Source organism: Orycteropus afer, unplaced genomic scaffold, assembly GCF_000298275.1.
Source record: "Orycteropus afer afer isolate SDZICR_OR568_19922 unplaced genomic scaffold, OryAfe1.0 scaffold00097, whole genome shotgun sequence".
Taxonomy (NCBI): domain Eukaryota; kingdom Metazoa; phylum Chordata; class Mammalia; order Tubulidentata; family Orycteropodidae; genus Orycteropus; species Orycteropus afer.
The window spans coordinates 3,860,074-3,883,752 of NW_006921684.1; the positions used below are offsets into that span (position 1 = coordinate 3,860,074).

General features: G+C 41.9%; 1 protein-coding gene across 1 annotated transcript in view; it reads right to left on the bottom strand.

Annotated features, from left to right (window-relative positions):
- PPM1H (protein phosphatase, Mg2+/Mn2+ dependent 1H) overlaps positions 1-23,679 on the bottom strand; it is a 410,854-nt gene that overhangs the window by 27,036 nt on the left and 360,139 nt on the right. The window contains exons 7-8 of the mRNA XM_007942726.1: positions 22,338-22,401; positions 17,593-17,700 (exon numbers count right to left, since the gene is read on the bottom strand). Of these exons, the coding sequence (XP_007940917.1) occupies positions 17,593-17,700; positions 22,338-22,401 (172 nt within the window). The remainder of the gene's footprint in view (positions 1-17,592; positions 17,701-22,337; positions 22,402-23,679) is intronic.

Below are 23,679 nucleotides of genomic sequence, written 5' to 3' on the forward strand. Positions count from 1 at the left end.
TAACAAGTCTGGGGCAAACAAGAGCCTTGGCTAATCTGCCCTTGAATGAGTCAAGTGCTGACTGTTCTCCTAGGGTCCTCAGCTTCTGAGCACTTAAAGAGATGTCCTTAATGCCATCACCAGGTGCCTATTCTACACAGGACTGTGACAAGCAACTCTTTAATACAGCACCTGCGCTCAGTGCTCAGCTGCAGGCTGCTGTTTCAGCATTGGTCTAATACGTGCTCATATCTTTGCTCTATCACTGATGATATTTTGGTGGCATGTTAAGAGCACTCATACTGAACAGAAGGGCTGTGATGCACAGGGAGACAGCTCGGGGGCCAGGAGTGAATGGGAGGGAAGGACACAGGGAAGAGGTAACTATGGGGAGGAAGTGTGAGGGGAGCCATTGCATTGTGGGAAACTGCAGTCAATGTCATGAGACAAAGTGTATGTGAGCTGCTGTATGGAAAATCAATTTGCTCTGTAAACTTTCACCCAAATCACAATAAAAATTAAAAAAAAAGAGCACTCATACTATTGTAAGCTGACGTTAAGTTCTCGAAGCTATTTTTAAATGGAGTCCATCATTTAGCCAAATAACAGATTGGTTTATAAAATAAATAATATTATACATGCGTAAGTGTTCTCTTAAATAATCAAGTATCTGAGACCAAACAGTCAACAGTTTACCCAAAAGCAAAGAAGGCAAGAAGAGGAAGGGAAGCTATGGAAACAATAAATAGAATAGAAATAATGAGAATGCTGATACACTGTAAAAATTGTAACCAATGGCGTGGAACAATTTGTTCAAAAATTGTTAAAGGGGAACCTAATTTGCTGTGTAAACTTTCACCTGAAATACAACAAAATATGCCCACTCCTCACTATTGACATAGTTAGGTTCCCAAACCAGGTCATTATGCAAAAATTGGTGTTACACAACAATGGAGGATGATCACATCAGATCACAAAATGCAGGATGGATATATCATGACAAAACTGCCAAATGACATCATTACATAACTGCCAAACCACTGAGTCATGGCCCAGCCAAGCTGACATATAAACTTAACCATCACGGCCAGCGTTACTCTCCCCTTTCACCTAGGCTTTTGTTACTGCCAGACCTACGTCGTTAATGTGCAAAATAATCAGAGTAGATTTTGTCATAAATGTGGAATATCAAATAATGAGATAGTCCATAAGCGAGTAGTTGTTGTTGTTGTTGTTAAGTGCCGTCGAGTCAGCCCTGACTCATAGCGACCCCTCCTTGGGTTTCCGAGGCAGTATCACTACGGAAATAGGATTGCCCAACCTTCCTTCCAAGAAGTGAGTAGTAGTATTATTAAAAAAAACAAAAAGAGTCCATCAATTCTTCCATTTGCCAAATCTCTGCTGCTTCTCTCAGATGCTGTTATTGCTTTTACATTTTTATAAGCTCAGCAAGTCTCCAAACCTTTTTACCCCTCTTAGTACTCAATGTTCAATCTGTATGCTGAGCAAATAATCTGAGAAGCTGGAATACGTGAAGAAGAATGCAGCATCAGGATTGGAGGAAAACTCATTAACAGCTTGTGATATACAGATGATACCACTTTGCGGGCTGAAAGCAAAGAGGACTTGAAGCACTTACTAGTGAAGATCAAAGACTACAGCCCTCAGTATGGATCACATCTCAAAATAAAGAAAACTAAAATCCTGAAAACTGGACCAATAAGGAACATCACGGTAAATAGAGAAAAGATTGAAGTTGTCAAGGATTTCATTTTACTTGGATCCACAATCAATGCTCATGGAAAGCAGCAGTCAAGAAATCAAATGATGTACTGCACTGGGCAAATCTGAGGCAAAAGACCTCTTAAAAGTCTTAAAGAGCAAAGATAACACTTTGAAGACTAAGGTGTGGCTGACCCAAGCCATTATTTTTCAACAGCCTCATATGCAAATGAAAGCTGGACAATGCATAAGGAAGACCAAGGAAGAATCGATGTCTGTGCTGTTAAGTTTGTGTGTCAACTTGGCTGGGCCTGGTTGAGTGGCTGGGCAGCTGGATGTAGTATTCCCCACGATGAGACTGGTAATCGACTCCATGGCGGAATCCACTGTGAGCAGCTGAGCAGCTACCTTTGGGTTTGTGGTCTGCTTCCCATATGTAAGAAACAGCATTGGGAATGGTCTCTAGCTTATGGCACGCTTGAACCGTGCATGTAGCTGCATTGTTGTTCAGCAGCCTGCCATGCTCTGCCGACCTTGGAACTTTCAATGGACTTAAATTAATGGCCTGCCGTGCGGTCTGGTAACATTGGGACTGTGCCATTTTATTTATCGGCCTTGGGCTTGTTAGCTTTAGCAGCCAGTAGCTGCCTGAGGAAGAGATGCTTCTAGCTTCAGTGGGCCGGGAGCAAGAGGTAGAGCTGAAGCCCAAGGTCGAGGGGCTTTCACCTGGCCCCTAGAGCCTGGCACTTTGAACTTGGACTTCTAGCCTCCCGAACTAAAAGAGAATAAACTCCTGTTTGACAAGGCCAACCCATTTGCGGTCTATTGCTGTCAGAACGGCACTAGGTAACCAAAACAATGTCTTTGAATTATGGTGTCGGTGAAGAATATTAAATATACCATGGACTGTCAGAAGAATGAACAAATCTGTCTTGGAAGAAAGCAGAATGCTTCCTAGAGGTAAGTACAGTGAGACTTTGTCTCTCCTACTTTGGTCATGTTATCAGGAGGGGCCGTTCCCTAGAGAAGGGTATCAGGCTTGGTAAAGTACAGGGTCAGCAAACAAGACCCAAAACGAGATGGGCAGACACAGTGGCTGCAACAGTGGGATCAAGCACAGAGACAACTGTGAGGCTGGCACAGGACCAGGGAGTGTTTCGTTCTGATGGACACAGGATCACTGTGAGTCAGAGCCAACCTGACCACACCTACCACCACCAAACACTGTACTCAGTGCAGGACAGTGAGCTCCTGCAGCTCAGGAGTGGCTCTCTGGAGGTACTCTGAAAACATCTTCCTTGTTATCAGAAGCCCTCTCTTCAGGCTTCTAACCAGCTTCATCATTTGAGATAAACCAGTTACTCTCTTTAGCTCTCAATTTTCTCATTTCTGAAATGTTTAAAAAATTTTTCTTAAAAAAATAAACAAGAAATATAAATATTATAACACCAACCTTACCTCTTTTACAAAGCAGTTCTGAAAATCTATGTGATCATGTAGAAGGGAAATGCAAATTCTAATGCACAAAATATTCTTTTATCGCACCGATCTCAGGGTGACACACCTGAAAGTAGGCTAGTTGGTGGAAGGAAAGGAATAGGAGTAGGCTTAGGGGATTTACAATTTTATATGTTCAATTAAAAAAAAAACTCAGTTAAATTAGCAGTGGTATGGATTCTCCTTAGTATTGCTGGCAGAAAGCCAAAGGTAATTCCCAAGGTATAGGCTGCCAACAGATGGTTAAGATTTAAGAGGAGTTTGAAGTCTTGTCCTGTCTACTCCACGTAGCCAACCCAAAAGCTCAACCTACAGAACATTGACTATGGTACTTGTACCAGAAGAATTTGTACAGTTTTAGACAATTCTAAAGCAAGTGGTCCCAAGACCACTCTGAAAAACAGCCATAAGTCATACTTCATTTTGCATCAAAACCTTCAGTTTTACAGTCCTAAAATGGGCTTCTGACACATCCATGCTCTAGTCCTGGACTGTGTGATTCATTCTTACCCATGTGTTGGGCTCAATGCCAGGCTGGGAGGCAAGAGTGGTCCTATAAACCATAGAAGTAGATTGTTTTAATATTGGCTTTCTGGCAGATCACCAAGATTGCATCTAAATTCTCTGTAATGATTCTATTTACATATACACAGTACCATGGAACTAACACTGAATTTGGTGGTAGAAAACTTGGATTTGAGACCCACCTCTGCCCCTTACTAGTTTGGGAAAACCACTTTGCTCATTCCTTTTCAACACCTACGAATCACCTTCTGGGAATACTGAAATAGGAGTAGTAATTCAGGTAGAGTGTTGTTGTTGTTGTTGTTATGTGCCGTCGAGTTGGACCCAACTCATAGCAACCCCTCCTTGGGTTTCTGAGGTGGTATCATTATTGAAGCAGACTGCCCAACCTTCCTTCTAAGGAGTGACTGGTGGGTTTGAACAGCCAGTCAGGTAGAGTGTTAGGGTGGAGAAGCTAGATATCATATACATTACACATAGAAAGAACTGTAAGGGCCAGGCCTGGGGATGTGACAGGGTGGCTGGATCAGCTTTACATAGTTTAGTTTGGCTACAGTACTGGATTTCTGCTGGGGAATGGTATGGATGAGGTGTGACTTTTCAAATCTTCACTGTTTTTTGCGAAAGGTTAGGAGTAGGTGCATTGGGGATGGTTACGGCTCTAATAATCTATGACTCTGTCTTCATAGGATGAATTAGACATAGATGTGATGGAGCACATGACCTCAGAAGATCTGGCTGCAAATGGATCCAGTGACATTTTTTGTATTACAAATATGTTGGCTGCTCACGCTACCCAAATGAGCTGGTTACTTTGGCTGTGGATATAATTTTAAACTTGAAATCTACCATAGATAATCTTCAAATTTCTTTTTCTTTCTTTTCAGGTCCACAGAGAAAACAAGTATTTGACTTTGGAGGGCTGATAGAGTTTAATAGCTCGAAATATTTATAAACCAGCTAATTATTCGGTAGTGTGAAGACAGCCTCAAGTTGTATGCAATGCCTGGCTGCTATAGCATAGAGGCTACATTTTCTCCACATGAGACATTGTATACTACAACTTAAACAGTGAGGTAAGATATAGGAATTTGACGTAATATTGGGACACCCTCATAATATATGCTCCTTTCTCTGGGCTTCCAATGGCTTGTTCATCACTGAATCAAGGGCCTATTGAATGAATCAGTGAGTGAGTGGGTTTGAATATAGATCAATTTGAGGAATAATTCTATCTTCACTAAAATGCTCATTTATGGAGGTAAGGGTTGAGAAATTTCAGTATGTGATTGTAAGTACATAAGTGTAGTATAGTTGGAATGAATTGCCTCAAATCCATTCAGGAGGCAGTTGAGACATAAACAGTGACCATACATTCCCATTTTCCTGGGATAGTTTTAGGTTTTGTTTTTGTTTTCTCTGCATAATTATTAATAGTGTCCCCTTTCATTCTAAAAGTCTGAGCTCTGATGGTGTAGTGGATAAGGCACTTGATTGCTAACTGGAAGGTCAACAGTTCAAACTCACCAGCTGCTCTGCAGAAGGAAGATGGGGCAATCTACTTTCATAAAGAATTACAGCCTTAGAAGCCCAAGAAGCCCAAGAAGCCCAAGAAGCCCAAGGGTGTCTCTATGAGTCAGAAACCATTGGATGACAGTGAGTTTGGGTTTTTTTTTTGGTTCACTCTAAAAAAATATCCTGGTTTAGATGTTAGCTTATATTATCATCTTATGTATAAATAATGAAATGACTGCTACTCTTTATTCCTTTGGTTGCTGCTTCTGGCCAGTGGGATTGGAAATGACCACAGTTCGTTACTACTTCACAAGACTCTTCACAATGGCAGGCTTTCAGAGATGTAGAGTGAGAGAGCAAGTCAGTGAGTTCCTACATATTTTGCCTTGGAAGAGGAGACACAATCACCACTGGTAGGCTGTGGAATGCCTGCAGTAAAATCAATCTTGAACTTCAGGTTTCTGTAGCAAGAAGCCTAGGTCTCAGGAAACCCGTGTTCAAGCAGCAGAGAATGAGGTGTGTAAAATCTGTAACGTCCCAGCCTAGTACTGAGCTCAACACATGGTAGAAATGAATCACGCAGTCCAGGACTAGAGCATGGCTCTATCAGAAGCCCCTTCTAGGACTGTAAAACTGAAGTTCCTGTTGCACAGTGAAGAATGGCTTATGATATTGTTTTTCTGAGTGGTCTTGGGATCACTGGCTTTAGAAATGTCTAAAACTGTGAATATTTCTAAGAGCCACCCTAGACCTATCGAATCAGAGCTTTCAGGAAGTGAATTCCAAGGATTTGCATTTTCAACAAACTCCCCAAACTATTCTTACGTGCATTAATGTTTGAGAAGACTCTGGCATCTAGAATCAGGAGACTTAAGGTTCCAGTTAAGGAGAAACTCAAGTAAGTGGCACATGTCCATCTTGGAAGGTTTTTCAGTTTTCTTCATTATAAACTTCTTTTGCCAATTTTTTTTTTTTTTTTTTTTTTATGATGATGCATGTTTAACTGCAAAACATTATGAATATGTAAATAAAATTATTTTTCCGTGAGGGAGCAGAGGATAACAGTCTCTAACAAGAGGATATGTTTGATGACTAATTTTATGAGTTGCTAAGTAAGATTTTTTGGTGTGGCAGAGTAAATGTCATATTCCAGTTTAATTCAAGCAGCTGGTTAGCAAATCTCAAGTCACTAGCCAAATGGCAATAGTCATGTAAATGATGCATAGACTCACATGAGTGATTTTTACCATTAGACTCAAGAATTAGAGATGGAGGCAGACAGACCAAGTCATGAGGTCATCTAGGTAAGGCCAGAATCAAAGAAGGCAGCTTCTCCAAACTCTTACTATGTGATTTTGTCCTCGGAGATATTTAAAGTGGTGGTGGTAGCAAACAGCACCCAAAGGTACATCACTTCACCTGAGAAGGCAGGAGTACAATGAGATGTTGTGGGCATGTGGAATTGGAGTGAAGGTTGGAAAAAACTGTCAAATGGAACCTCTAGCTTATTGGAATGCCCTGAGATAGAACTCACCATTTCTATTTGTACAGGGAGATCCATCCTTGCAAGGCCTGAAGTCTTACAATTTTGATGGCCCTCTTTAAGAAATATAAAATTAATTATGAATATAAACTCAGATACAAATGTGAATATTTATTAAGAATGAGAAATCACAATAGATTACTAATGCCTGGAAAACTTAGGTCCCTGTTTTGAAAAATGTTTTCACAGAAATGCTTCGTGATTGCAACCTTGCTTCTGCTCTCCATCTGGAACATTCTCCCTCTCCCATCAACAAACAGCACTCACAAGGGCTAATCCAAAGGAAGCACCCTGATGCTTATGTTCCATTAGCTTCTTTGTAAATCTGTCTCCACTGCAACCTAGATTTCCTTTCTTAATTAACTGGGTAATCAGCTAATCATCAGTTTATATTAGTTTGCACTGGAGGAATAAATGTTTATTACTTTAACCCTCAAGCTTCCACAGCAGGAAGGGTACTTCTATAGGAATGCCATAGTAGAGAAGCTCCAAGATGGTGACCATCAATTCTTTCCCACTTTTTATAAGCAGGCTGCTTCCCACATTGTGAGATAGAGTCCAAGGCCCCTCTCCTCAAGTATAGATTGGCCTTAGTGACTTTGTTGACTATGAATGACAGAAATGACATTCTGGGACTTCTGAGGCTAGATCTTAAAAAGACTTGCAGTTTCTTTGCAAGCAGCCATTTAGATTCAATGATGGGTCTCTCCTCATCCAGAGCAAAGAAGAATGAAGACAACCAAAGATTCATGGAAACAATTAGTCCAAGAGACTGGTACAATATGCAATCCTCAGCCTACATGACAATGAGACCAGAAGAACTAGATGGTGCCCGGCTACCACTGTCAACCACTTAGAGGGGGATCTACGTAGGAGATCTTAGATAGAGTGGGAAAACAATGTGGAACAAAACTCAAAATCATTTGGGGGGCCAAAAAAAAAAAAAAAAAAAGGGACCAGGTTTGCTGGTCTGATAGAGCCTGGTGGAACCACTGAGACTATGGCTCCTAGCCACCCTTCAGGTCTGGAATTGAACCCACACCTGTGGCTTCCAGCCAAACAAAAGACAAGCATATGAGGTGAACATTTACACTAGGTAGATACACTCCTTGGAGAGAACAATCATGGGAGAATAGAAGGGCTGCGTATGCACAGGGGCATAGTGCTGGGGGCAGGAGTGCATGGAGGGAAGGACACAGGGAAGAGGTAACTATGGGGAGGAAGTGGGAGGGCAGCTGTTGCACTGTGGTAAATTATAGTCAATGTCATGAGACAAAGGGTATGTGAACTGCTGTATGGAAAATGAATTTGCTCTGTAAACTTTCACCCAAATCACAATTAAAAAAAAAGAAAAAGAAAAAGATTTGTAGTTTCTGCCTGGGACTGTTGAATTACTTGCTCTTGTGTTTTCTCTCAAAATCCAGCTGCCATGCTACAGGGAGCCAAAATCATGTGGAGAGGCCATGTGTAGTTGCCTTAACTGAACTCTCAGCTGATGACCAACATCAACTGCCAGCCATGTGAATGAGCATTTTGGAGATCCAGCCCAATCCAGTCTTCAGCTGACTCCAGCTCATCCAGCTCATCCGACTTCTAACTACAACCACATGAGACACTCTAAGGGAGAAGCACCCAGCTGAGTCCAGTCAACCAGTGGAACTATGAAAGAACAAATTGTTCTTTTAAGTCTCTAAGTTTTGGGTGTTTGTTATATAGTCAATAAAGGTATTGTGTTGGGATATAACATTTCTAAGTTCTCTCTCCCTCCCTATAAGACTGGTGAGATGGGGCTTGGGACATTGAGTTCTCTGTTGTTGTCGTTATATGCCCTCGAGTCAGACCCAACTCATAGTAACCCCTCCTTGGGTTGCCGAGGCAGTATGACTATGGAAGTAGATTGCCCCATCTTTCGTCTGAGGAGTGGCTGGCTGGTGGGTTTGAACTGTCAACCTTCTGATTAGCAGTCAAGTGCCTTAGGCACTACGCTACCAGAGCTCCCCTGAGTTCTCTAGAGTTTTCCATTTGGTCCCTACTTGTCCACAAGTGGCACTTGTTCTCTCTGCTCCTGTCCTTCAAGAAGTAAATGTTAGGAAGACTGCCTCTGTGGAGTGAGGAGATGAGAGCTCACAGCTGTCCAGTGGCTACATTTAATTTTGGGCTGGAATGGAAGAATCTCAGAGCCAAGCCATGGTTTCCAATCTAACTTTATACTAGACTCCTGTGTCTATTTTTTAAATTGGTTCAGAAAACTCAGAGGGAAACATGCATACAATTAATTTTCCATGTTTACTCCTTAGAGGCCAATAAGCACCACCATTTCTCCTTTCTCTTAAGCTAGAAAACAAAGTTTTGTACTTTTTATTTTCAAATTTAACTCTTGCTTCAACCTCTCAATCAAGTCTGCCATTGGGTCTTCTCACTGTTTTAAATATCTCTCGTTCTGCTGTGCATGGGGTCACTATGAGTCGGAAATGACTCGACGGCACTTAACAACAACAACAACAGACTTGACTTCTCCTTTTAGTTTTCATAGACGCTGCCCCGGTTCAGCTCCTCATTGCCACATTGTTTGGCTTCTCTGTCTTGATCTCACCCCAAACCCACTGCCGACTCATAGCGACTCCTCTTTGGGTTTCTGAGGCGGTATCTCTATGGAAGTAGATTGCCTAACCTTCCTTCTAAGGAGTGGCTGGTGGGTTTGAAACATCAGCCTTCTGGTTAGCAGTCACATGCCTTAGGCACTACGCCACCAGAGCTCCCCAGCCACCCCGACTATGTGCTGCAAGAGACTAAAGTACCCAAACACCACAGTTATCACTCCCCTTGCTGACCTTATCTACTGCCTTAGGCCCAATTTACCAAAACAAAACAAAACAAAAAAAAAAACAAACCAAACCCATTACCATCCAGAGTATTCCGACTCATAGTGACACTATACGACAGAGCAGAACTATCTCCCAGAGTTTCCAAGGCTATAAATCTTTCTGAGAACAGACTACCACATCTTTCTTCCAAGAGTGGCTGTGGTTGTTATGTGCCGTTGAGTTGGACCCAACTCATAGTGACCCCTCCTTGGGTTTCTGAGGCAGTATCACTACAGAAGTAGATTGCCCCATCTTTATTCCGAGGAGTGGCTGGTGGGTTTGAACTGCCAGCCTTCTGGTTAGCAGTCAAGTGCCTTAGGCACTACCCTACTAGTGAATTTGAACTGCCCATCTTTCGGTTAGCAGCTGAGCGCTTTAACCATGGTGCCACCAGGGCTCCTTGGCCCAATTCCAGGTCCAGTATAAAAACTTCATTATAGCAAATAGCCCTTCAAGCTATCTTCCAAACTCAGTGATCTACTGAGGAGACTTTTTCTTCAGATCAGACTCTTTTTCCAGTTCTATGTCAGAAGGAAGGTTGGGCAATCCTACTTCCGTAGTGATACTGCCTCGGAAACCCAAGGAGGGGTCGCTGTGAGTCAGGTCCGACTCGACGGCAAATAACAACAACAACAACATGTATATTCTTCAGATTTTATAGTTCTTTTTCTTTCTTTCTGCTCCAAACTTTTCTTGTCCTTTAGGAAGGAGGAACCACAGGGTTTCATGGGTGATTATTCTTTGGCTAGTCTTACCTTCCCACTGGCCAAAAATTCTAATTCTTTGAGGGTACATTCCCTAGGGTTTTTAATGAATAAGCATTACTGGACTGATGATTTCTATGCAAAGAGCTAGTGAAATTTTGTGGTTTTGGTGGACAAGGAAGAGGAGCTAGGAGCTAATAACTAGTATGACAGGTTTTGAGCTAAGAACTTTATATATGTCATTTGTTTTTTACAACAACCCTTTTGTCCCCTTTTTATTGAAGAGGAAGTTGAGCTATAGGTAAAATAACTTTCTCAAAGTCACCAGCTGGTAAGTGAAGAGAGAGTTTGAAGCCAAGACTAATTACAAATCAGGGTTTTTAACTACTACATCCACTGCTTCCTACAGGTTTTTTTTTTAGGTAATTAAAAAACAAAAACAAAAAAGTTTTTCACGAAGAGGAAAGGCAGGGTTAAATAACTTATGCAAGCCACTAGCAATGTTGGTGCTGGTGTTGGAATTCAGATATTGGAGTCCAAAGTCTCTGTTCTTTTCGAGAAGGCTGCTTTAAATGAAGGGGGAAAAAATATTATCTAGATAAAGAAATATGAGAATGAAGTGAAGGAATGATCTAGAGCTACAAACAAAATGGCTGACAGGAATCTTTAAAATCAAGGAGAGGAAAAAATGAAACAAGAGAAACTTGGCCTCATTTTGTTCAGTCTGGTTGGGAGGAGGAGTATTGCTGAGTGAGGAGGGAGTTGGTTTTGTAAGATGGTCTTCCAACAGAAAATGACCTTGTTCTTTCAAGAGGACAAAAGGGAGCTAACGGCAACAGTCTTGGACTGCAGGCTGGAAAGTAAGGGTGAAATTAAGGAAGAACCCAAGCTCTAAAGAGGGCCTGTTTCAGGCCAGAAGGGGTGTGGAGCAGAGAACATCTGGAGGGTTTAGGCTGCAGGCCTGTGCCAAGTTGCTTGAGTAATACGACACTCTGTAATTTACCCATCTAGATATGTGTGCTGGACTGGGGGGTGGGAGAATTTCTGGAAAAGAAGACTATGCAGAAAGCCTGGCTTCCAGGGGCTTTGAGTTTACAAATCCTTTCTTTCTCTACTTGAACTCTTTTTATCAGTTGCTGTCAAGTTGATTCTGACCTATGGCAACTCCATGTGTGTCAAGAGTAGAACTGGGCTCCATAAGGTTTTCAATGGCTGATTTGTTTGGAAGATCACCAGCCCTTTCTTCCAAGGAGCATCTGGGTGCACTTAAACTTCCAACCTTTTGGTTAGCACCCCAGTGTGTTAACCATTTGCACCACCCAGTAACTCCTGAACTCTTTTAGAATGGCATAAGAAAGTTTAACGGTGAGTTTCACTGAGTCAAAGGATGGGAGACCAGGCTGAGGAAGTTTCTCTTCCTATGGTGTTATACAGAGAAAATCAGGTCTTGTAAACTGGAGAAAAGTCAGAATGTTTCCTCCTTTCAACCTGTCGCCTCCAGCTAACAGGCCTAAGCTTGGTTGGGGTGGAGGGGCCTCTTGCAGAATTCAGTTCTTGGCCAGAAATCCCAGCCTTAGACCTCAGAAGGTTTGAGGGAGGCTTAGCAAACCTGGCGGATGCTGTTTGGGTTTGGCAACCTCAAGATTTTTCCAGTGCCTTGTGTTCAGTGAAACCAAAAATGTGTTTGGCTAGAAACCCTTCTCTAATTTTTAAACCCCTGTGCATTTTTTACATAAATTTGATCCACATGTTTTGATTTATTTATATTTAACTCATCAAATTGAATTAGGAGTTACAATGATGAATGGGAACAATGCTGATTTCCAAGAAGATTTTTGAGCCCTTTTTCTTAGAACTGAATCACATTTTTTTTCCCTCAGCCCTTGAAACTACCAGACAGAGCTGGGGTTGAAATTTAGACCCAAATGTGAAATAAAGATCCATGCTTGGCAAAGAAAAAAGCATAGCAGGGGAATGTTCTTAGGAAGTCATAGTTAGAAAGCCAGTGTAGATTTGTGGTGGGTGTGGAGGCATGAAGACAGGAAGAGAGTCAGTTATTCTTCATTAGAATGTTTAAGTAAATTAACTTGGCTGTCTGGGCTGCCAACAGAAACTCCCTAACCTGTTTTTCTTTGATATTATTTTATCACCGCTACCAAGGGAAAAGCAGTTCCTGCCCGAAGTCTAGGGATGGGGGTGGTGGTGTTTCCCTGCACCTCGTTCTTCTCCTGCACTCTTCCCATAGTAGCCAAATCAAGCTGGTTCTCCTCTCCCCTTCTCTCTCCCCTTCTTGCCTGGCTTTGACTAAGTCTTCTCCATCTGGAAACATTTGTAAGTATACAATGATTTTACTCTTGTTCAAGGGAATCTTTGGGTATACACTACATATCCATTGAGCTCAATTATAGGGGCACAATCTTATTCTGCATCATTCTGTCTGGCTATGGCTTGTAAGAACAAATGGCCATCACTGTCTTTTTGAAATACCTTTTCTATATACCATTATTTTCTACAACTTCAGCCTAATGTCAAGAATATTTCTTTGAGAAACTGAAATCTCAAGACAAAGGTGCCTTTTCATAGCCCTTTGAACCTATACTCACTGAGTCCCTTGCACTCTAAGGAAATTTCCTTGCACTCAGCTTCTCTCTCCTACAGGCCCTGATCTGATTAGAGAGAAGTGGGTACAAGAACCAGCTGCTACTTAATAGCTGTACTAACTTGGAGGAGTTATTTTACTTCCCTGGGTCTCAATTTTCCAATTTTCAAAAGGATATAATAACCATATTTACCTCCCAGAGTTGTTGTAAACCTTGAGTAAGACACTGTGTATAATAAAAGGAGTTCCGGTGGTGCAGTGGTTAAGGCACTGGCCTGCTAACCTAGAGGCTGGTGGTTTGAACCCGCTGGCTATTCCACAGGAGAAAGATGAAGCAATCTACTTCCTTAAAGATTTATGGCCTTGGAAACCCTATTGGGCAGTTCTACTCTGTCCTTTGGAGTGGTTATGAGTTGGAATCAACTGGAGGGCAGTAGGGGCTTTTTTGTGTGTGCACATGTGTGTGTAATAAACTTAGTATGCTGTCCGGTCCATACTAAGTATTTAATAAATGTTTGCTGTTATTGTTATTATTATGAAAACTTCTATACCTTACTCAATTCTTCAATTTTTCTTCAAGTAATTAAAGTTTTCCAGAAGTTGCCAATTACCTTCTAAAACCTCCCCTCCTACACCAATACTGAACCAACCAACTCACTCACTGCCTTGCAAACCAGCATTATTCCAGCTCAATTGCATGAGGCCCCTGGTCAACCAACTGAGAATTTCCTCAGTTTGTAAGGAGTCATCCACCCAGGTCAAAACTTTAAACCTATAGCCTCTTCTTGGAATTAAGAGTAGCAAAGTAATTAGAAGATGTAAAATCAAACTAAAAATCTTCACAACTGGGCCAACAAACAACATCATGAAAAAAACTGAAATTGTTAAAAAATTAATTCTACTTGGATCAACTATCAGTGCTCATGGAAGCAGCAGTCAAGAAATCAGATGATGTACTGCACTGGAAAAATCTGCTGCAAAAGACCTCCTTAAAGATCTGGAAAGCAAAGATGTCACTTTGATGACTAAGGTGTCCATGACCCAAATCACAGCCATCATCATTTCCACTGCTGCAAATGCATAGGAAAGCTGGACAATGAAAAAAGGAGACAGAAGAATTAATGCATTTGAATTATGGTGTTGGTGAAGAATACTGAATACATTGTGGACTGCCAAAAGAATGAACAAATCAATCTTAGAAGAAATATAATCAGAATGCTCCTTTGGATGGCAAGAGTTTGTCTTGCTTACTTTGGACACATCACCAGGAAAGAACAATTGCTAGAAAACATCATGTTTGGTGAACTAGAGGGTCAGTGAAAACAAGGAAAACCTTCAATGAGATAGACTGGCGCAGCAGCCTCAACAAGGGGCTCCGACGTAACAGAGACCATGGAGGTGGCACAGGACCCGACAGCACTTCATTCTCTTTTCTTTTGCTATATGTAAGGTTGTCATGTGCTGGAGCTGACTCCATGGCAAAGGACAACTGCAACAAATCTGACTGGATTGGAATCACACAGATCATTTTCCTTCAAACTAAACTGAGATTTGTCTCACTTTTCATAGAAGCTATATGCATGTGTGTACATGTATGGAGGAGGAAACTGGTTAACTGGCATTTCTTATCATCTCTAGGGACACTACCAGTTCTTTTGCAAAGTAAACAGGTGAAGGCATCATTCAACATGTCTGATAAATGGTTCTCTTCTAAAGGGGAAAATATAAGTCCATGTGCCCAGAATCAGTCTCAGCAGTAGTCCATAGATCTTAATGTTGGCCAGGTTAGTAGGATGAAGGATTCACTAGTTTCTAGGGGAATGTTGGACACATTAGACGGTAATAGCCCTTACCATGCAGAACTGGCAAGAAAGTTAAAAGAGAAAACATTTCTAGGCTCTCAACAAATTATTATTTCCATCAAGCAGACTTCTCTTGAAATCCTTGGTGACATTAGGAAATGTGTATCTCCATGTCTAATATTTGGTAAAGATTTCTCTTTTAGTGGCTTCTTAATCCCCTGTATCTAGACGTAGTTTGGATACCAGACCCAGACTATGAAAGGGGTGAACAATGGTGGCTGTTTGTGCCCGTAGATGGTTCTGGAGTAGAAACATGATCTAAAGGGAAAATCCATAGGGTGGGAAGTCACTTATGGCCTGATATAAAAGGCCAGACTCCTGTCTGGGAATCTGGAATTGGGAGAGTGAGAAACTGGGTTGACTGACATAGTCATCTGGAATATGGCTCATCACATTAACAGTAGAACACCCTCATGGAGGCTGACAAACTTCTGCTGCTGAGGTCCTCTAGGGCTGCTCAATTCCAGAACCCTTCTCCCATGAAGCCTGGCTGTTCAAAGGTTCTGCTCATAGAAACCATAAACATCTTTCCCAATATTATTAAAACAAATACCTCCTTTTTTTTTTTGAAGTTTGCTTGAGTGGGTTTCTGTTTTCTTCAACCAAAGTCTTCATTAACAGAGCATCTACCCTTGGGAAGAACTTGCAGATAGAGGTATGCCTAAATGTTTGGATATTTCTATCGCAACATATTGCTGTAACAGTAAATTAGAGTTATAGCAGATACCATAAACTCCTAACTCACTCCTCCATGGCTCTCTTCTACTATAGAAACTGAAGAAGTTAAACCTTTCTCTCTTTCTCACATTCCTTTGTGGTTATGGGAGGTCATGTGACATAGTTCTGGCCAGTGAAATGTAACTGAATATTTGTTGGGGCAAATAGGCTGGCTCTGCCCTCTCCTTACTGCCTTGAACGAAAATGTTATGCTTGGAGCTACCATGAAGGAAAAGTCAGAGAAATACAGAGATGCGCCATACATCTGAGGCGTTAACATTAACGGTCACCTAATTCCAGTTTCCTTTTATGTGAGTAAAAAAATATACCTCTAAACTGCTATTAGTTAGATTTTTCTATCACTTGGAAGCAAGATCTTTTCTAAATGATATACCCTAAAAAGCACTCTAGAACTTGATATTGTTTCCTATTTTGTGAGAAACATGACAATTTTTTTTAACCAAATATATAGCCAACTTTTTTTCAAATTAATTTTTCTAAAAAATCAGTTGAGTTATATAAGCTCTTCAGGCAATTACAATCTAACAAGGGGATAACGCATATACATGACTGACTGTGATATACACATGACTGTGATAAGGCAGAAAACACAAGGGTTGTAAAATGAAGTAGGAAATCAGGGAAGTCTCTACAGGAGAAGCACTTGCATTAAACTGGAGAAAAAGAGGAATTTGGACGTTTGGGGATGGGGAAAAGTGTATTCTAGGTAGAAAGAATAGTTTAAGCAAATATGGGGAAATAAAGGCCAAATATAAGCAGCCAGTTCATTCGGGCTGATGTAGGAGAACAAAGATCCGATTGGAAACTTAGACCAAATTATAGCAAGGCTTGAATGCTAGGTAAAGGAGTCTGGGCTTCATTCTCAAGTCTGTGGGGGTACTGTTGAAGGTTTTTGATCAAACAGGAGTGTGGTGTAGTGATTACATGATACGGCTTTTCTAGCCATAGTCTTTGTAACTCCCACTGGATTACTGAGTAGAACCATGCAAATATGTGTCAACTTGGCTGGGCAGCTGGTAGTAGTAATTCCCTATAATGAGACTGGCAATTAACTCTGTGGTGGGATTTGCCGTGAGCAACTGAGTAGCTGCTTTTAAACCTCTGATTGTTAAAGTCATCCACCTGGGGTATTTCTGTTGGAGCAGCAGTAAGTAATCTTCTGGGAAAGTTCACTCTCTCTCAGGTGTGTAGAACTCTGATGTTGGGATTGGTTAGTTTTGCCACTCTGCCAGGGTTAAAATGAGCCCTCCTAGAGGGACAGGAGGGAAATCTCACTGGCGGCTAAGAGAGATGCTTGGCTGAGAGACACTCGGCTAAGAGATGGCAGTGGTGGAACTGAGAGGCATGGGACAGAGTGGCAGGCTTACCTGGCCCACAGAGGCAGAGGCCAGGCTGAGAGGCCAAGGGCCAGAGAGATGTGTCTAAGGGCACAGCTGAGGGGAGGCTATGCTGATCAAAAAACTGTATCCTAAGCGCATTCCTGAACTTCAATTATAGCCTGTTGCTTCCCTAATAAACCTCATATCTGTGCGTTCTGTGTGGCCACTGCAGCAAATTATTGAACCCAGCAAAGAGGTGGTGGGTGCTGTGGGAGGGATGATGGTTGGTGTCAAGGTTGGCAAGAGGGCTAGAGGGTGGCAGCATGTCTGGCCTCATAGGAATAGGCCTTAGGCTACTGATGGCGAATCTGTCTTCCTCTTGTGTAGTTAGAGGAAGTCAAAAGATGTTACCTCCTTGCCCCTTTAGCAAGGAGTCAGAGTGTTTCTTCAGGAAAATTCACTGATAGCAATATGTGGGTGTATTAGAGGAGGCTGGAACAGCTACTAAGAGGCTATGCAGGTATCTGGACAGGAGATGAGGAGGGTATGAACCAGGATAGTCAAGGTGGGAGTGGAATGGAAAGAAGAAATAGGCATGAGAGACACTGCAGAAATACATGTAACACAACTTGGCTACTGTCTGGCTATGAGATGGGAGACATGGGGAGAAATAATGTAGAAAATATTTTATTGCACAAAATGTAAACAAAATCCTCATGTGATACCTCTGGAGCTGAAGACAGGAATGGTTTTATGTAGATGTTGGAGTCATGCACCTTCAGGTCGTGGTCCCCAAGTCCTCTGGTGACTCCAATAGTTGCCATTACTCGGGCCTAGGAGTATAAGCAGAGGGTTATCAGAAACAATTATACACACTGAGGAAATATTTCTGTCACAATACAACTGCCAAGGGCTAAATTTTCCAGTTCCTTCTGACAGTCTTTCCATGCCCCTTGCTGCTAACTTATGTGGAAAGTTGTTATCAAGGAAGTGCTCACCAAAATCACTTAAGTATTTGAGAAATTATTTGAGGAGTAATTCTTCTACCAATTGTCTTAAGTTTCATGGGGTTCTGCCATCTCCAGCTTTTTCTTTTAGAGACTAGAGGAAAGGGTGTCTAAAACATTAAAGCCAATATATTAGTGATGTCTATAGTTACTGAAAGCAGTTCAAACTGAATCCAACAGCATCCACCCATCCATCCATCCAACCCATCCATCCATCCCATGTCCACTCTACAAGTACATTTACTAAACACTAGCGATGTTCCTAGTTAGGTGACAGGCTCTAGTAAAAGATGTAAAAAGCCAGAGACAGCTCCTGCCCTTGCAAAACCCACCTATTATACTTTATGGCTGGAGAATATCAGCCATTAGCTGTCTCTGGAACATCCCCAACAAACTCCCTGTTGGTAGAAAGGGACAAAATGCAACTAGCACTGAGAGATACTCAGAGGCCTTGGGACTGAGACCTCATCACCTATGTATTTCTCTAAAGTGTTTCTCAATTGTTTTAAGGAAGCAATAACATCATACTAATATTTATGCTGTGAGCCTAATTATCTCCTGGGGTATTTAGTTTTGAAAAGAGGGTAGCTTATATGATGGGATAATTTACCAAAATATTTATTGAGTACCTACTATGAACAGAAGGAGCTCTGGTAGTATAGTAGTTAAGGCGTTTGGCTGCTAACCAAAAGGTTGGTGTTTTGCACCCATCAGCTGATCCCCATGGGAGATAGATGAGGCAATGTGGTGGTTATGTTTGTGTGTCAACTTGGCTGGGCCTTGTTGAGTGGCTGGGCAGCTGGTGGTAGTTATTCCCCAGGATGAAACTGGCAATCAACTCCACGGTGGGATCTACCACAAGCAGCTGGGTAGCTGCCTTTGGGATGTGGTCTTCTTCCTGGATATAAGGAGAAGCTTTGAGAATGGTCTCTAGCCTATGGCACGCTTGGACCCTGTGTGTAGGTCATGTCATTGCTCAGCAGCCTGCTATGCTCTGCCGACCTTGGGACTTACAATGGATTTAAGTTAATGGCCTGCCATGTGGTTTGGTAACATCAGGACTACGCCTTTTTACTTGTCAACCTTGGGGCTTCTCAGCCTCAGCAGCCAGCATCCATCTGAGTGAAGAAATGCCTCTAGCTCCAGTGGGCTGGAAGCAGGAGGCAGAGCTGGATCCCAAGGTTGAGGGGTTTTCACCCAGCCCCTAGAGCCTGGCACTTTGAACTTGGACTTAAAGCCTCTAAATTGTAAGAATAACCTCCTGTTTGTTAAGGCCATCCCATTTGTGTTATATTTCTGTTCAGAGTGGCACTAGGTAACCAGAACAGGCAATCTGCTCCCTGAAAGATTTATAGCCTTGGCAACCCAATGAGGGCTCCTATGAGTTGGAATCAACTTGATGGCAGTGAGTTTGGTTTTTTTGGTTTACGATGGACAGACACCATGCTGTAAAGACACAAATGTATAAGGCCTCATCTCTATTGTAAAGGTACTTGGTCAGGGAGATAAAAGGTGTGCATCTAACTAATATGAACTCTGGTAGTGCAGGGGTTAAAGCATTTGACTGCTAACCAAAAGGTTGGTGGTTTGAACAACCAGCTGCTCAAAGATGAGGCAATCTGCTTTCTTAAAGATCTACAGCCTTGGAAACCCTATAGGGCAGTTCTACTCTGCCCTATAGGATTGCTAAGAGTGGGAATTGACTTAATGGTAGTGAGCTTAGTTTCTTTTCTCTTTATCTAACTAATAACATATAAAATATGGTCAAGTGCTGAAAAACACAAACAATGGGTTGTATGAGTTCAGAGGAGATAAAAATTCTACTGAGGTTTCTTGGAGAAGATAGCATTAAACTTCATGTAGAAGGACGGGCAGAACAAGACAGGCAGACACAGGATGGAGAAAAAGCTGTTCTGAGTGGTATGAATCCCAATGGTCTGACCCTTGAATCAATAACATATCCAGCATGGGGTCATAGTTCAAAGACTCCAGCCTGAATCCTCACTCTACCCATTGATTGGGTATAAGAGTACCCAAGGGCTGTGCAGTAGGAGAACCTCATAGGGCTGAGGATGAAATAAATAAATGTGAAAAAAACATGATCTTATCTAACAATTATCATCTTCATTCAATTTTCACAAAATGGCTATGAATTTTGGAGCTGGTCTCAGATGAGAAGGATTTACATTAAAGGGTAAATAAAACCATGACACATTTTTCAAAAGGCAAGAGTCCAAAGAGATTGGTAAAATGCAGACACGTGATGTGAAGCCTGTGCAGGTCTCTGGTCAGGCAGGCTGCAGAGAAGGCCTCTGCTTGGTGGGAGACTGAATGGGCTCCCCCTGATGCAAGAAATGGAAAAACAGAAAAATTCTGAGTTCTCTGTGGCCGTTCTGAGCTTCTCCCTGCCGTGGCAGTTTCTCTAGCCAAAAAAATCACATGCCTGTATTCCAAAGAAATTTGATACTTGTTTCTGCTAGTTACTGAACTAGCTTTATAAAGTATACATGTGTTATGCACCTATGTCCTTAATAGTTTTGTGGAAATAAAATGAAAACTAATGGCTACAAAAGTACCCTAAAACTTCTGGGAGGATGTATGCAGAAAGGAAAAAGAAAACTCCTATAAATGATTTAGGCAGAACTGATGTTTTTCTAATGCTGAAGTTTTAAAGATTTCTCAAGAAATCATGGGGTCATCAGACAAGGATGGTGTGCTCTACTTTGGTCCTAGGAAAGCCTACCAATAAAAACAAACTGGAGGCATAGCGTCTTTAAGTAGGTTGACAGGTAAGATGACAGAACTTACCAGCTGCACATCACAGGACTGTCAAGGCTTAATAAACTGACATGCTTGAGGAACATGATGCTCAGGAAAACTGAACTTTTTGCTTAACTGGGAAAACCCTTACTCCTTTAAATATTATTGCCGATGATCTTCTAAGGATACTTTGTTCATTTTCCCATTGTATGAAGGAGAGTATATCAAATATAACTGTAAAGCTTATTTTGTACCTGTGCATTTATTAAAGGTCTGCTATGCATCACATACCAGGCTGGACAGGCACTGGGGATTAAAGGTAACAGGACAGTCCTGATCTTACTAGAACCCACTGGAAATAGCAGAGGAATATTGAGAATCTCAGCCCCTCAAAGAACTCTAGCTGCAGGTGTAGGTAATTGGGCTGAATAATACCTACTAACAGTGCCCACTGTACTCAAAGACTCACATATTCCTGTTAGGAACAGTGCTCATCTTTGTAGTGATTCCCAACCAGGGATGGTGAGACAGAGGGTATCCATCTCTAGGAAGGGGCAAGCTAATTTAAAACTTGATCCCCATGTGGATCAGATATAAATGTTTCATTTCCCTCCACGAAATGCCTCTTTCTGTTGAAATCACCTCTGGGCTACCTTGAACCCAAAACCTAATCCTGTAGGCATGCTCTCTCTCAGATAAACACATTCACTGTAACACACATACACACACACACACACAAACACACACACACACACACGTCCTGCCCATGTGTTTTCTTCAGTTTTCTTGTGAGTCACTTCTTTCTGGTAAAAACTATAAAATGTTGGGAAAAAAATTCAGTTGATTGTTTTTTATGTGACCACATTTTTCACTTCCAATTGAAGCTCTTAGCACTGAGTTGGAACGTATTAGTGTTCAGAGGAAGAATACAATGATTCAGAAGGTGTTTGTTCTTAGTGGGAAATGGATTCAAAGCTTCTTCATCTCCCTCTAGGATTTCAACCTCCCCCAAGTCTATTCACAGACCACTCTAAGATCTGCTCCTTCCTTTGGCTCAACAATGTGCTGCTGAGGGTTTGATTCTGACTGGGGTCTTGGGAGGTGATGATGGTCTCTGCTACCTCAGCTTGGGCTCTGGTTGATGTGTAAGTAATAAATTAGAAGTGACCTCAAAGCTAATTACAGTGAAGCTTTGGATCCCTCCCACGGGTCAAGTGGAAAAGCAGATTGTGGAGTCTGAACTACCATGAGAGTGTGAGAACACTAGACTAGACTGGACATGGCTTTAAGTCTGGTGCTGCCACTCAGTAGCTGTGTGACTTTGTCTGAGATACTTTAATCTTGGAATCCCAGCTGCCTCATCTACTAAATGGACGTAACATGGTCAGCTTTGCCTGCCTCCTAACTTGTTGGCAAATATAAAATAAGATGATTTATGTGACAGTGGTCATGTATAAACACTGCAAAAAGCTATTCCAAAAAACTGACTTTAGTCCCTTGTGTTCCTTCTTCTCCAGCAATGCCCCTCCTTGGACCCTCAAGACAGGAGGGCCTGAAGGATGATGGATGCAGCATTCTTTCAAGCTGTCAAAGCTATAAAATCATGAGCTGCTGAGTAGAACACACAGACTGCCAAGGGTTACACAGAGCAGCAGCAGGGCACAGTTTTGTCATCGCAGCCCTGGGGAAACACACGTGCCTACCTTCTTGCCTTCTCCATATATAAGGGGAAACTTCAAGTCATCATCCTCAATGGTTTTGTATGCCCTGTAGGGGGATAAACAACATTTTTAAAAAAGGTGTGCACTCAATTAGTGACCCGCTGCCCTGACACAGGCTGCTAGGCAAGTTATTTTCTCTGAGACTCTATCCACTCACCACACTGCCAATCTTTATATAGAGTTAGTCTCCCTACAGAATTATGTGTGTGCTTGTTATCAAACCAGAAAATACCAAGTCTATATATGCTTGAAGAGGGAGAAAAAAATGTTTGCATATTCATAATTAGTAAGGAGGGGGCATAGGGCTTCTGTCCTAAGCATGGAGAGTCTGAGCAATAATGAAGTAACCCAGCAGTAGAGACAGGGTTCTCATTATTAATCCAAAAGTGTGAGAAACAGCAGAACTCAGAGATGGATGGAGTGTGAAACTGCTCCAGGAGCCAGTTCTCACCTTTAGGGGCTGTTTACACCAAAGCAAGCCTAGGATTGGGAGTGCTGGGGAAGGAATATTTAGAGCCTGTTTGACCTCAGTGTGATTGTCAAGGTTGGCAGGAAAGTCTTTGTTTCATAATAGCTTTTAAACAGCCATTTGACACACAGAAAGAAAATTCAGTTTATGCTTCAATGGTTTACTCTGGACATGGTTGTCCAGATGTCACTATGTGCACAGCTGAGACTGCAAGGTTAAGGGGACAAAGCAAATGAAGCCCATTTCTTGCAGTTTTGCTCATGAGGAAGTTAAAACAAACATGGCACTTTATCACTAGCTGTTATCACCCTTGGCAAGTAGCTTCAACTTTCTTGGTTCTCAATTTCCTCATCTATAAATTAGCACAACCACACAGGATGTAAAGAGCTTAGCATTGAGCCTGACATTTAGAAAGTGCTCAGTTAGTGGCAGCTACTGCTAGTATCTAGTAGATAATGAATCCTTTGGCATGCCAGTTCCCCTTTCTGGGGATAGCACTGGCTATTTACCACACTGCTGATGATCTTTCTTTATATATATATATATCCCCCAAAAAAACACCAAAAACCAAACCCACTGCTGTTGAGTTGGATCTGACTCATGGCAACCCCTCCTTGGGTTTCTGAGGCATATCACTATGGAAGAAGATTGCCCAACTTCCTTCTGAGAAGTGGCTGTTGGGTTTGAACTGCCAGCCTTCTGGTTACCAGTCAAATGCCTTAGGCACTATGCCACCAGAGATCCTATATGCCCCATATACACACACTTGTATATATGTATATATGGAGAGAGAGAGAGAGAGAGAGAGAGAGAGAGAGAGAAAATGAGTGAGTTATTTTCACTGTGTGTGTTTAA